At 44.3% G+C, this 13,893-nt stretch overlaps 1 protein-coding gene across 7 annotated transcripts in view; it reads left to right on the forward strand.

The window, feature by feature from the left end:
• The window catches only part of MCPH1 (microcephalin 1), a 240,070-nt gene that overhangs the window by 9,409 nt on the left and 216,768 nt on the right, over window positions 1-13,893 (forward strand). For 6 of the 7 annotated variants that reach the window (XR_009493066.1, NM_001103315.2, XM_059882159.1 and 3 more), the window contains 1 exon segment: window positions 12,834-12,921. Coding sequence is in view for 5 of the 7 variants with exons in the window: in NM_001103315.2 (NP_001096785.1) it covers window positions 12,834-12,921 (88 nt within the window). In the remaining 2 variants the exon portion in view is untranslated. 7 annotated transcript variants of the gene reach the window in all.

Consider the following 13,893-nt stretch of genomic DNA (forward strand, 5'->3'; position numbering starts at 1 on the left):
GCTATTGTAAATGGAGTTGTTTTCTTAATTTCATTTTTAGATTGTTCAATTATTAAAATACAGAAATATAACTGATTTTTGTATGTTGATTTTGTATCCTGCAAGTTTTTGAACTTGCCATTAGCTAAGTGTCTTTGTGATTTTCTTAGGAATTTTTTGTATATGGTGTTGTGTAATCTGTCTACAGAGATAGTTTGACTTCTTCCCTTCCAATCTGTATGCCTTTTATTTCCTTTTCTATTCTAATTGCCCTGACTATAACCTCCAGCACAGTACTGAATAGAAGCAGTAAGAGTGGACATCTTGTCTGGCTGCCAGTCTTAGGAGAAGAGCTTTCTGTATTTCTCTATTAAGTGTGATGTTAGCTTTGGATGTTTTTTTTAATAGGTGCACTTTGTCAGGTTGAGGAAATTTACTTCTATTCTTAGTTTTTGTTGGTTTCGATTTGTTTATTATTAAGGAATGTTGGGTTTTGTCAAAATGCTTTTTCTGCAGTTATTGAGATATTCATGTGAGAGAGAGATTTATATATATTTATCATTCATTTCATTAATGTGCTGTATTAGATTGGTTTCATGTGGTGAACTAACTTTGCTTTCCTGGGATAAACTCTGCTTGGTTATGTTGTATACTTTTCTTTTTAAACTGGATCAGTTTGCTAGTACTTTATTTTCATTTTTGCAGCAGCTGTATTCATAAGGTATATTGCTCAGTACTTAGAATGACTTTTTCTAGGTTTGGAGTCAGGCAGTATTGGCATCGTAGAATTAGCTGGGCTGTGTTCTTCTGTCTTCTGAAGTTTATAGGGATTGGTGTTAGTTCTTCAAGCATTTGGGAGAACTCACCAGTGCAGCCATCTGGGCCTGGCCTTTTTTTGTGGGAGGGTTTTTGATTAGTAATTCAGTCTCTTGTTACAGGTTTGCTTAAGTTTTCGATTCTTGCGTCAGTTTAAATAGTTTGTGTCTTTCTGAAGTTTGTTCATTTCATCTAGGTTGTCTAATTTGTTGGCATGCACTTGTTTGTAGTATTCTGTAATAGTCCTTTTTATTTTGATAAGGTCAGTAGCAGCTCATTCCTAGTATGAATTAATATCGCTTTTCTTTTTGTCTTGATCAATTTAAGCTAAAGGCTTGTCAATTTCTTTGATCTTGTCAAAGAACCAACTTTTGGTCTCTTTGCTCTTTCTCCATTGTGTTGCTTCTCTTTTTTAAATTTCCACTATAATTATTTGTTTCCTTCTGCTTGTTTTGGGTTCAGTTTGCTCTTTTATTTCTCTAGTTAGAGCATTAGAAAATTCATTTGAAATCTTGATTCTTTTTTGATGTGTTTACAGTTACAAATTTCTTCTAAGGATAGCTCTAGCTTCATCTCATGAAATTTGGTATTTTTGTTTTAAGTTATTTCAAGTGTTTACCATTTTCTCTCATGATTTCTTCTTTGACCCATTGGTTATTTAGGAGCTTCTTATTTAATTTCTACATATTTTTGAGCCTTCCAAACTTGGTTCTGTTTTTGGTATCTCATTTCATTCTGTTGTGAGAGGAGAACATATTTTAAGATTTTTTAAAGTGGTTGAGACTTGTTCTTATGCCCTAACATTTGATCTGGCCAGGTGCATGTTGTGTGTGCACTTGAGAAGAATGTGTATTCATTCCGTTATTGTGGATACAATGTTCTATATACAGATGTTTATTAGATCTAGCTTATTTATACTGTTTTCTCAGTGTTTTTCTGGAAAAGGTCAATTTTCATTCCAATCCCAAAGAAAGGCAATGCCAAAGAACGTTGAGACTACCACACAATTGTACTCATCTCATACGCTAGCAAAGTAGTACTCAAAATTCATCAAGCCAGGCTTCAACAGTACATGAACCATGAACTTCCAGATGTTCAAGCTGGATTTAGAAAAGGCAGAGGAACCAGAGATCAAATTGCCAACATCCGTTGGATCATCAAGAAAGCAAGAGAGTTCTAGAAAAACATCTACTTCTGCTTTATTGACTATGCAAAAACCTTTGACTGTGTGGATCACAACGAACTGGGAAATTCTTAAAGAGATGGGAATACCAGACCACCTGACCTGCCTCCTGAGAAACCTTATGCAGGTCAAGAAGCAACAGTTAGAACTGGACATGGAACAACAGACTGGTTCCAAATTGGAAAAGGAGTACGTCAAGGCTAGATATTATCAGTGTGCTTATTTAACTTACATGCAGAGTATATCATGTGAAATGCTGGGCTGGATAAATAACAAGTCTGGAATCAAGGTTGCCGGGAGAAATATCAATAACCTCAGATATGCAGATGACACTACCCTAATGGCAGAGAGGGAAGAGGAACTGAAAAAAAAGCCTCTTGATGAGAGTGAAAAAGTTGGCTTTTTCTCAACATTCAGAAAACTAAGATGGTATCCGGTCCCATCACTTCATGACAAATAGATGGGGAAACAATGAAAACAGTGACAAACTTTATTTTTTTCGGCTCCAGAATCACTGCAGATGGTGACTGCAGCCATGAAATTAAAAGATGCTTGCTCCTTCGAAGAAAAGCTATGACAAACCAAGACAGCATATTAAAAAGCAGAGACATTACTTTGCTGACAAAGATCTGTCTAGTCAAAACTATGGTTTTTCCAGTAGTCATGTATGCATGTGAGAGTTGGACCATAAAGAAGGCTGAGCACTGAAGAATTGATGCTTTTGAACTGTGGTGTTGGAGAAGACTTTTGAGAGTCCCTTGGACTGCAAGGAGATCAAGCCAGTTAATTCTAAAACAAAAGTCCTGTATATTCATTGGAAGGACTGATACTGAAGCTCCAATACTTTGGCTACCAAATGCGAAGAACTGACTCAATGGAAAAGACCCTGATGTTGGGAAAGATTGAAGGCAGGAGGAGAAGGGGATGACAGAGGATGGGATGGTGGGATGACAGAGGATGGGATGGTCGGATGACATCACCGACTTGATGGACATGAGTTTGAGTAAGCTCCGGGAGTTGGTGACGGACAGGGAAGCCTGGCATGCTGCAGTCCATGGAGTCACAAAGAGTCAGACACGACTGAGAGACTGAACTGAAGTGTTTTTTTGTCTTTCTTGATTTGTTTAATTGTTCTATCCCTTATTGATTGGGGTGTTGCATTTGCCAAGTGTTTCTGTTAAATTATTTATTTCTCCCTTTAATCCTGGCAGTCTGACATTTCTTTTTATCAGGTAACAACAGATTTCTGTGGTTTTCTGTATCTGAATATGTCCCTATTCATTTGTGAATAATGTTCTCAATGGTTATACAATTCTAGGTTGACAGTATTTTTGTTTTTTGCTTCTGTTTTCCACTGCTTAAAAGGTGTTTCCCCTGTCTCTGTCCTCATAAGAAGCCTGTAGTCATGCAAATAATTTCTCCACTGTGAGTACTGTGTCTTTTTGTGTGGCTTCTTTCAAGGTTTTCTCATCTTTGGTTTTCAGAAGTTTAAGGGTCTGGATGTGGTGCCTTTAAATTTATTCTGTGAAGATATTGCTGAGTTTTTTTTGTTTTTTTTTTTTAATGATATAAGGTTATATATTTCATCTAAGAGCATGATAAATTTGGGCTGTTGTTTTTTCAAATGTCTCTTGTGCCTCTTTTTCTGGTACTAGTTTAATTAGCTGGATATCAGGAATTGGCTAAGCTTTCTTGTAAAGAGTCAGGTAGTAAATATTTTAGGCTTTGTGGTCTATATTCAAGTGCTCCCTGCCCTGGTGTGGGAAGAGCCCTGGAGAAGAGCAAACAAATGAGTATAAAAAATAAAACTTTATAACAAAACCTGGTCATGGGCCAGGTGGCCTGTAGGCTGTCATTTGCCAATCCCTCCCGTGTAATACAGCTTTTGAAATTTTCCCACAAGTTTCATTGACTCTTTTCTCTTATCAGTTCCATCCTGTCATTAAGTCTATTTACTAAATGCATTTCAGATATTTTTCAATTCTAACATTTCCACTTGGTTCTTTCTTATGTTTGCTGATTTGTTTCTTAGCTGAGATTTCCTATCTCTGCTTTTCTTGTCTTTCATTACACATGTATTTTCCAATCTGTGGCAGAAGATAGTTATAGACATTCCTTGTCTGATCATTTCAGCATCTTGAGGTTGGTGGCTATTGGTTTTTCTTTGTTCCTTGAGAATGTGTCACATTTTTTTTGACTCTTCTGTAACAGGACTTTGAGTTGTATTTTGGACATGGTAAGTGTTATCTAGACTCTGGGTTCTTTACTGTTACTCCAGAGGGTGCTGATTTTGTTTTAGGAAGCAGGTGATATATTTAGCTGTAAACTTTGGACTGTCATTTTAAGACCTATGCTGGGTATTTGCTTGGATTCATTCAAGCAAGGCTTTAGCTGCAGGCTGACTTGATTGCTTCGTGGACACGTAGGTCAGGGATCAGCCAGAGACTTGGGCTTGTGTCTTCAGAACCTGAGGTTCCCCCTCTCTGGTTCTTTGCTTCCTGTATCCTAGCATCATTTACTGGTGGCCTTATCTGCCCCGGCTCTTTATTCCGGTTCCTTTGGGCAGAAGGATAGCAGGTGCCCATTACTGAGCAGTCATGCATTTTTAGTTACGAATGTTTTTCCACAATTTTATATATCATTTTTTAAAACATACATATGGTCTTTTATAGTGGAATACCCAGTGACTTGGCCTTCCCAGGTAGCACAGTGATAAAGAATCTGCCTGCCAAAGCAGGAGACATGAGATGTGGGTTTGATTCCTGGGTCAGGAAGATACCCTTGGAGAAGGAAATGGCGACCCACTCCAGTATTCTTGCAGGGAAATTGCATGGACAAAGCAACCTTGTGGGCTACAGTCCATGGGGCCACAAAGAGTCGGACGTGACTGAGCACAACACACAAGCAGCAGCTTATGCAGCCTGTCTCCTGTTAGTGAATATGAAGGTTTCCATTTTCTTTTTCTTTACAGTCAGAAACAGTACAGCATTGAACCTTTGTGTGCGTTACTTTCTTGCAGAGGTATAATCTGTTTGTGGTTGGTGTTCAGTCAGTAAGTTGTGCCCGACTCTTTGCAACCCCGTGGACTACAGCACGTCAGGCTTCTCTGTCATCCACTATCTCCTGGAGTTTGCTCAAACTCATGTCTATTGAGTTTATGATGCCATCCAACTATCTTATCCTCTGTTGCCTTCTCATCCTCCTGCCCTCAGTCTTTCCCAGCATCAGTGTCTGTTGCAATGAGTTGGTTCTTTGCATCAGGTGGTCAAAGTACTGGAGCTTCAGCTTCAGCATCAGTCTTCGCAATGAATATTGAGGGTTGATTTCCTTTAGGATTGACTTGTTTGGTCTTCCTTCTGTCCAAGGGACTCTCAGGAGTCTTCTCTAGCACCACAGTTCTAAAGCATGAATTCTTTGGTGCTCAGCCGTTTTTATGGTCCAACTCTCATGTCTGTATATGACTACTGGAAAAGCTATAGCTTTGACTATACAACCTTTGTCAGCAAATTGATGTCTCTGCTTCTTAATATGTTCTCTAGGTTTGTCATAGCTTTCCTTCCAAGGAGCAAGTGTCTTTTAATTTCATGACTGCAGTCACCATCCACAGTGATTTTGGAGCTCGAGAAAATAAAATCTGTCACTGGTTCCATTTTCTCTCCTTCTGTCTGCCATGAAGTGATGGGACCCGATGCCATGATCTTAGTTTTCTGAATGTTGTGTTTTAAGCCAGTTTTTTCACTCTCCTCTTTCACCCTCATCAAGAGGCTCTTTATTTCCTCTTTACTTTCTGTCATTAGGGTGGTGTCTATCATCTGCATATCTGAGGTTATTGATATTTCTCCCGCAGTCTTGATTCCAGCTTGTGTTTCATCCAGCCCAGCGTTTCTCATGATGTATGCTGCATATAAGGTAAATAAACAGGGTGACAGTATACAGCCTTGATGTACTCCTTTCCTGATTTGGAACCAGTCCATTGTTCCATATCTAGTTCGAACTGTTGCTGCTTGACCTGCATACAGGTTTCTCAGGAGATGTAAGGTATTCCCATTTCTTTAAGAATTTTCCACAGTTTGTTGTGATCCACACAGTCAAAGGCTTTAGCCTGGTCACTGAAGTAGATATTTTTCTGGAATTCTTTTGCTTTCTCTATGATCCAGCAAATGTTGGCAATTTGATCTCTGGTTCCTCTGCTTTTTCTAAATCCAGCTTGTATATCTGGAAGTGTTTGGTTCATGTACTGCTGAAGCCTAGCTTGAAGGATTTTGAGCATTACTTTGCTAGCATGTGAAATGAGTGCAATTGTGTGGTAGTTTGGTACATTCTTTGGCATTGCCTTTCTTTGGGATTGGAATGAAAACTGACCTTTTCCAGTCTTTTGGCCACTGCTGAGTTTTCCAAATTTGCTGGCATATTGAGTTCAGTATTTTCACAGCATCATCTTTTAGGATTTGAAATAGCTCAGCTGGAATTCCATCACCTCTGTTAGCTGTGTTCATAGTAATGCTTCCTAAGGCCCACTGGACTTCATACTCCAGAATGTCTGGCTGTAGGTGAGTGACCACACCATCATGGTTATCTGGGTCCATTAAGACCTTTTTGGTATAGTTTTTCTGTGTATTCTCACCACCTCTTCTTAATCTCTTCTGCTTCTATTAGGTCCTTGCTGTTGCTGTCTATAGTACCTATCCTTGCATGAGGTGTTCCCTTGGCATCTCTGATTTTCTTGAAGACATCTCTAGTCTTTCTCATTCTGATGTTTTCCTCTTTCTTTGCATTGTTCACTTAAGAAGGCTTTCTTACCTCTCCTTGCTGTTCTTTGAAACTCTGCATTTATTTGGGTATATATGGTTTATCTTTCCCTTTCTCCTTTACCTTTCCCTTCCCTTCTTTTTCTCAACTCTTTGTAAGGCCTCCTCAGACAACCATTTGCCTTCTTGCATTTCCTTTTCTTGGGGGTGGTTTGGGTACACCTTGTGTACAGTGTTACAAACCTCCATCCGTAGTTCTTCAGGTTCTTTGTCTACCACATCTAATCCCTTGAATCTTTTCATCATCTCCACTGTATAATCATAATGAATTTGATTTAGGTCATACCTGAGTGGCAAAGCGTCAGACACAGCTTAGCAACTAACACAGTGTCTGAATGGTCTAGTGGTTTTCCCCACTTTCTTCAACTTAAGCCTGAATTTTGCAATAAGGAACTCACGATCTGAGCCACAGTCAGCTCCTGGTCTTGTTTTTGCTGACTGTATAGAGCTTCTCCATCTTCAGCTGCAAAGAATATAGTCAGTCAGATTTTGGTGTTGACCAGCTGGTGATGACCATGTGTAGAGTTGTCTCTTGTGTTGTTGGAATTTCCATAGGTTTAAATTCTGAAAATGGACTTTTGGGTTTAGAGGGCTTATTACATATTTAAACTTTTGATAGATGCTATCAAGTTGCATTCCCTGAAATCTTTCCTACTTTGTAGGTGAAATGATACAGTTGATTTCATTTGCATTTTCTTGATTTTTAGTGAGGCTGAACTTGTTTGACAAAACTTGGAGGTAACAGCCAATGACCTTCATTTTATGTGTCGTGTGTTTGTTTCATTAACTGCCTCTCCAGGCCATTGCTCGTGTTTTCCACTGAGAATGTGATCTTTCATGAAATATATAAGGTCACTAGATGTCACTAGAACCCCGTTTTGCTGGGTTATTTTGGGTGTGTTCTTTCTAAGAGCAGACGGCTGTGTAACTGCAGTTGATAGAATTCTGACATTTCCTATGGGCACAAACATTTCCATGTTTGAGGAAGAAGAAGATGAAAGAGGGAAGGCCATGCTTGATGGTCACCTCAGTTCAGTTGGAGAAGGTTGACTCCCCAGGTGGTGCTGGTGGTAAAGAGCCTGCCTAGCAGTGCAGGAGACGTAAAAGAGAGGGGTTCCACCCCAGGTCAGAAAGATCCCCTGGAGAAGGGAATGGCTGCCCACTCCAGTATTCTTGCCTGGAGAATCCCATGGACAGAGGAGCCTGGTGGGCTTACAGTCCATAGTGTCACAGAGACAGAACTGAAGTGACTTAACTTGCACAGAAGCATGATCAGAAAGTTAGATTTTTTTTTAACAGTCACAGATAGCTGGGGGCACAGTTCCCAGGCAGTGCTGTTGCGCATTTGAGAGCCTGCCCCCCGCCCCTGCGTTCATTTCCTACAGATGTGCACATGTCCTTGCACGGCCGCACCGTGGCCATCCACGCTGATCTCACCAGCCACACACCTGACAGCCATTGGCTTCACCCCAGAAGCTCCCATAGTGTCTGGAAGGGCTCAAGGGGAGAAAGACGAGGAGACCCAACAGCAGCCTCCTGGGGCTGAGTCAGGCTTGCCGGGTGTCTCCTCTGAGGCGGTCCGGGGTCTGTTTCGTGGAGGGTCAGCTTGGGGGTGCTGACAGGTCCTCTCTGTGGCGGCGGCGCCTCCCAGGCTGCTCCTCTGGGACGAGTTCACCCGCTTGGCTTTTGCGGGAGGTACTTTCCAACTGTGCAAATAACTGTCGCTCCTCACACTGTGTCTGTGTGTGTTCTGTATCCAGAGGATCATATCTCATTCCTTGCAGTGTACCTTTTAAGGTTTGAATTGTCCCCCAATGGCCAGTGGTAGCCCATTCACGGTGACTTATCTTAGCTTATCATTTCTCTGTCATTCTCTGGACACTTCTGTTTTCTTCTGGCACAGTTTAATTCAGGCTCAGCTTGTACTTTCTCTTTCCCAGCCCTGGATTCAGCCTTTTCTCCAAGGAGCCCTGGTTCCTTTTAATGGAAAATATTATTTGGACCTAAACTCTGAGGGGAATTGGGCATGCTCATCGCCACAGGCTGCTGCTCCTGCACTTTCTCGGGGCAGAGTTAGTGATACGGATGTGTATGTGTGCCATGTGTTTATTTCCATAGCATCTGTGTATAGTCCGTCAGTGAGTTCCCATGGGGACCTGCCCTTCAAGCCCAAAGATGCCTTTCCTGCCAGCTCATGACACCTCCTATGTGGGCATCGAGATTGCTCAGCAGTTTTGTCATTTCACGTGTGAGGGGCAAGGCCACTCCATCATCACACTTGCTTTGCTGTCCTGGGTCCCCCTCAGTCCTCGCTGCTGCATTTGAGGGACTGAAAAGGCAGGGTGGTCCCCTCCCTTCTCTGCAATGTGTCTAAGCCTTGGCCAGAGCACCTCATTTAAAGATTCACTCTTGACAGAAATATGTGTGATGGGCCCAGGCAGGTGTCCTGCTGCTACTGCTAAGTCTCTTCAGTCGTGTCCAACTCTGTGCGACCCCATAGATGGCAGCCCATTAGGCTCCTCTGTCCCTGGGATTCTCCAGGCAAGAATACTGGAGTGGGTTGCCCTTTCCTTCTCCAATGCATGAAAGTAAAAAGTGAAAGTGAAGTTGCTCTGTCGTGTCCGACTCTTAGCCACCCCATGGACTGCAGCCCACCAGGCTCCTCTGTCCATGGATTTTCCAGGCAAGAGTACTGGAGTGGGGTGTCGTGGGATTCACTAAATTAAGGAGGAGAGTCATCGGACTTGTGGGTCCATTGTCCCTCCTTTTGTTGTGCCAGAAGCTTTTTTTCTCCAGCGTATGCCCTGATGCAGTTCGGTTGGAGTTGGTCAGCCTTTTAAGGGCAATTTCAAAGGCTCTGGGGTGAGGGGTGGGGTGTCGGGGCTTCTGGTGGGGAGTCCAGGGGGTCAGCATGGCCTGGCAGGGTGAGGGGGAGCAGCGGAGAGAGGCAGAGCCTCAGGGGTTGTAGGCCTGAGGTCGGGCTGCAGCGGAGCTGATGGAAGGCAGGGATTGCAGTTCACTGCCTCAAATTCTCCCTGTCTGCTTACTGTTTAAAAGTTTTCATGTTTCCCAGGCACACACATCCTCTAGTTTGAAGATCAGTGAGCAGGAGTGAGCATAATAAAGTGCTGCCTCCCGGGAGAAGGCCGGAGCTGGCCGGCGGGCTGGCCTGGGTGCGTCTGGAGCGTAGAGCTCACGGGAGAGGGCCTTTGCTGCTAGGTGCGCAGGCGCAGCGCGGGATCCTGGACCACCAAGCCGGCCTCTGGGCGCTCCTCTGTCACTGGTGGTGTTTCTCTCGAGTACCCCTCCTTCAGACACAGTTAGAAAACTTCTCTTTCCTTTCGTCTGTGTTCAAACCCTGGCTCTCTGATCACTCCTGGAAAGTAGCTTGGACTGCAGACCCGGCCGTGGGCACGGTGCTGCCCCAGACTGGCCGCACCCCCACTGGGGCTGGTGGTCGAGGCTCACTCCACGTGCTGCTCCGTGCCCCCTCCCTGAGTTGCTGGTGGGAGAGGGAGCCAAGCCCCCCTGTCAGGACCACGCTTGCAGTCTGGAGACGCTCCGCCCCATCCTCGCCTCAGGACCTGCTTGTGGTCCCCCCTCAGCACCCAGCCCTTCCGCGCAGGGATTCAGTTCCTTGTGCATTATGACTTGCCGACTAGTTGTGAGGGTGCAGGGCGTGGGGGTCCCCAGCAACTGTTGGGGCCGCACTGCGGTCCAGCTGGCTTCGCTGGGTCCAGAGCAGGACTTGTTGGGAGACCTGGGCCGATCGCAGGGCTCCGAGGGCAGCCGCAGCCAACACTTCTCTTCTCAATCACTAGGTGGGGAGTTGGTGTCATTGTTGTCCTTTGCTGAAGAAAAGCAGAAATCCAGCTGGTGAGTGTTTTCTGTTTACGCAGTAGACTGTGATTGAGCGCCTGATGAGCGGTGGTTTTGATGTAGAGGCACCAGTGTGTCCCGCAGCACGTGCGCGCATGGGGTGCTTGTATCGCTGGCGGATCCGGGCTCACCCCCAGCGCCTTGAGGCAGTGTGTCCACAGCGGGCTGCGTCCTGCCTCGTGGGGACGAGTCTGGGGTCAGGCGCGCCTCTGCCCGCTGGGGCGAGCCTCCCGGGCTGCTGACAGGGGAGGAGACTTGTGGTTTTGTGAACTCCGCCGATGGTTTCCTGTGAGCCTCAGTTTCCTCGGTTGTTAGTAGGAGGAAAGGCGCTGCTCCCTACCGGCTGGAGGAGGCTCTCAGGGCCTGGCTGAGCCACACGGCACTCCAGTCCTGACCTTACCGCCTGTTCATGTCAATAGGATGATCCCAGGTCTCATCACGTCTTCTCTTTGGGTGCTTCCCTGCCACCTGTTTTTGTCTGTTTTGTTGCCTGTCACAGTGGGAAATGGGTGACATTCCTTCTGAGCAGGTGGAGCTGGTGAGCTGTGCTGGAGGTAAAATTGGCACCTTCCTAGGTCCTTTGCCTGTCTGCGTCTGCACCTGATGTGGGCAGGACGTAAAGCTGGTTACCTTTATGTGTTGTGTGCTTTGAAGGTGAGGAGCAGAAATGGCAAGGCAGAAGGCGTTCTTACGGAAACAGTTTTGCCCTCAAGTCACACTTCGAGATTTGTAACTGGTGAGGGCCCTACCTGGTGGCTCAGTGGTAAAGAATCTGCCTGCCAGTGTGGGAGATGCAGGTTCGATCTCTGAGTTGGGAAGATCCCCTGGAGAAGGGAATGCCACCCACTCCAGTATTCTTACCTGGAGAACGCCATGGACAGAGGAGCCTGGGGGGCTACAGTCCATGAGGTCACAGAAGAGTCGGACACAGCTTAGTGACTACAACAAATTGTCAGTTTGGTGTGTCACCCCTCAAAATTTTTTCAAGTGAGAAATGCTTAACTGTATAATACCATACACAAACACACACTCTTAAAATTGCCTTTTCATCCTTATTTTAGAGACTTTTCTGTATAGCCATGGATACATTTGCCTCATTTCTTTTTTTTTATTCCACTGTATTCTATTTTCAGCTGTTATTTGCATATTAATGTTGAACAGAGTTAATAGTCTTGTGAACTACAGTCGGAGTTGATTGGGGCCTTATTTTAAAAAGACTTAGCAGATCGGTGACATAATTATGTAAACACAAGAGTGGTAGAAGGTGTTTGATCTGGGATATGGAAAGATGAATAAAATGTTTTAAGATTAAAATTTCAGTATTATATAAAACCAGGAGAGGAGAAACCATAGGAAAGGAGATTGTTTGGAAAATCATTGTAGTTGTTTAGATTTGAGCAGGTGAACGATCAGAAGTAGGTAGTGGTGGGGGGATCCCCTCTACAGGCGAGGGGTGAGGGAATGACGCAGGAGGAATGGCAGATGGGACGCTGGACGAGCTGAGGGAGCAGGCTGCTGGGACCGGAGTGGCCGCTTGGCCCGGGGGTGGGCACTCGGCCCATGGTGGCTGCTGGGACCAGGGTGGCCGCTGAGCCCAGGGGTGGCCGGGACCAGGGTGGCCGCTGGGACCAGGGTGGCCGCTCAGCCCAGGGGTAGCTGGGACCAGGGTGGCTGCTCTGCCAGGGTGGCCAGGGCCCAGACCTGGGCACCAGGTGGCAGCAATGCCTTGACAGACATACAGGAGGGGGATGCGGTTTTGGAGGAAAGGCAAGCTTTCTGGCCTGTTTCTGTAGGACCTTCCAGCTCTAGGTTATTCATTTTATGGCCTGTCTACTCTTAAATTACATTTAATGGCATGTGCTTCTGCCTTTATGAGTGCCAGGCACTGATCTTTTTGAAGTGTTGTTGCAAGTCTAAACTTGTTACATAAAAATTGAACTTCCTGTAACTGCTTTCTCACTTCCATTCTTAAACACCATGTTAGAGAAGGTTTTGGCAAGTTGAATTTGTATAGCCTTTTGTGTTCAGTAATAAATGCACTTATTTTAAAGGATTCTGTCAAAGTGGCCCGTGCAGGGGTTCTCCCACTGCTGACTGACATGTGTGCAGATTTAATGTTGTGTGACTCTCACAGGAACATGCTCATTACCCCCATCTTGGTTCCGCAGATGCAGGGTAGCTGGAGTGCACATTGATGAGTCGCTGTTCCCTGCAGCCAACACTAACCAACACCTACCAAGCCTGCTTAAAAAAAAAGTAAGTACATGACTTTAGTGTGGGCCATGGCAGTTACAGGTTTATTCATTTTTTATTCCTAGAAAATAAAAACTTTCTGAAATGTATTTGCATTGTCTTTAAGAATTGCTGTTGGTGATAATGTTCTTCTCACACAGCATTGTTTAATGGGTTATAGATTATTTCATCCCAGGAGTGCTTTGATGGAGTTTGTAAGAAATAGAAGAGACTCTTTGGCCATAGGAGAACTGACAGTTGCTCAGAGACCAGCACCTGCACAGGTGCTCTGGTAATGACTTCAGGATTCAGTTGTGTCTCTGGTGAAATACACTTGATCTGTTTCAGTTTATTATTTAAAAGTTTTAATTGATTTCTGCATCTGAGAGTGAACTGTTGACTGTGAAATGTCAGTTTGTTGTCATGTGAGAATCCCTGTTGGAGAGATTAGTAGACTCCAAACTGAGTCAGGCAGAAGAGGGCTATACATTTCCTGTAGACTGGGGGAGACATTCCCATGGATGTCCCCACGGTTTCTGAAAATGGTAAATCCTGTATCTCTTTCACATTTCTTCTCAGACAACCTGGAACACGCTCACGCAGGGCTGAAAACTTCAGTGTCTGTCCAGATCGTGTTGGACAGTAGTGACTCTGTGGTAGATCCGCAGTAGCTGTGTCTGCTGTTTTAAAAAGAAGTGTTTAAAAAATAAAAACAATAAAAACAAGTGTTTATATTAAACATTGGCAATAAAAGCACATTTTCATTACATTCATTGAGTAAACTCAGATCAGGCAGATTTCTCCTAATTTCCCTTTCCTCAAAAAATAGTTTTCAGTTTGATTTGGGTTCTTGTAGGTTGTATGATCTTTGGTACATGTGTGTTTCACACATGTGTGTGTGCGCATAGGTTTTATGTGAGCCAGGCTCTACTACGTTGATGTACTGCTTGGTGGGTTACTTTTTCTTCCTCGCTTAGACCATGTGTTCTCATGTCA

This window comes from Bos taurus, chromosome 27 (genome assembly GCF_002263795.3).
Source record: "Bos taurus isolate L1 Dominette 01449 registration number 42190680 breed Hereford chromosome 27, ARS-UCD2.0, whole genome shotgun sequence".
Classification (NCBI taxonomy): domain Eukaryota; kingdom Metazoa; phylum Chordata; class Mammalia; order Artiodactyla; family Bovidae; genus Bos; species Bos taurus.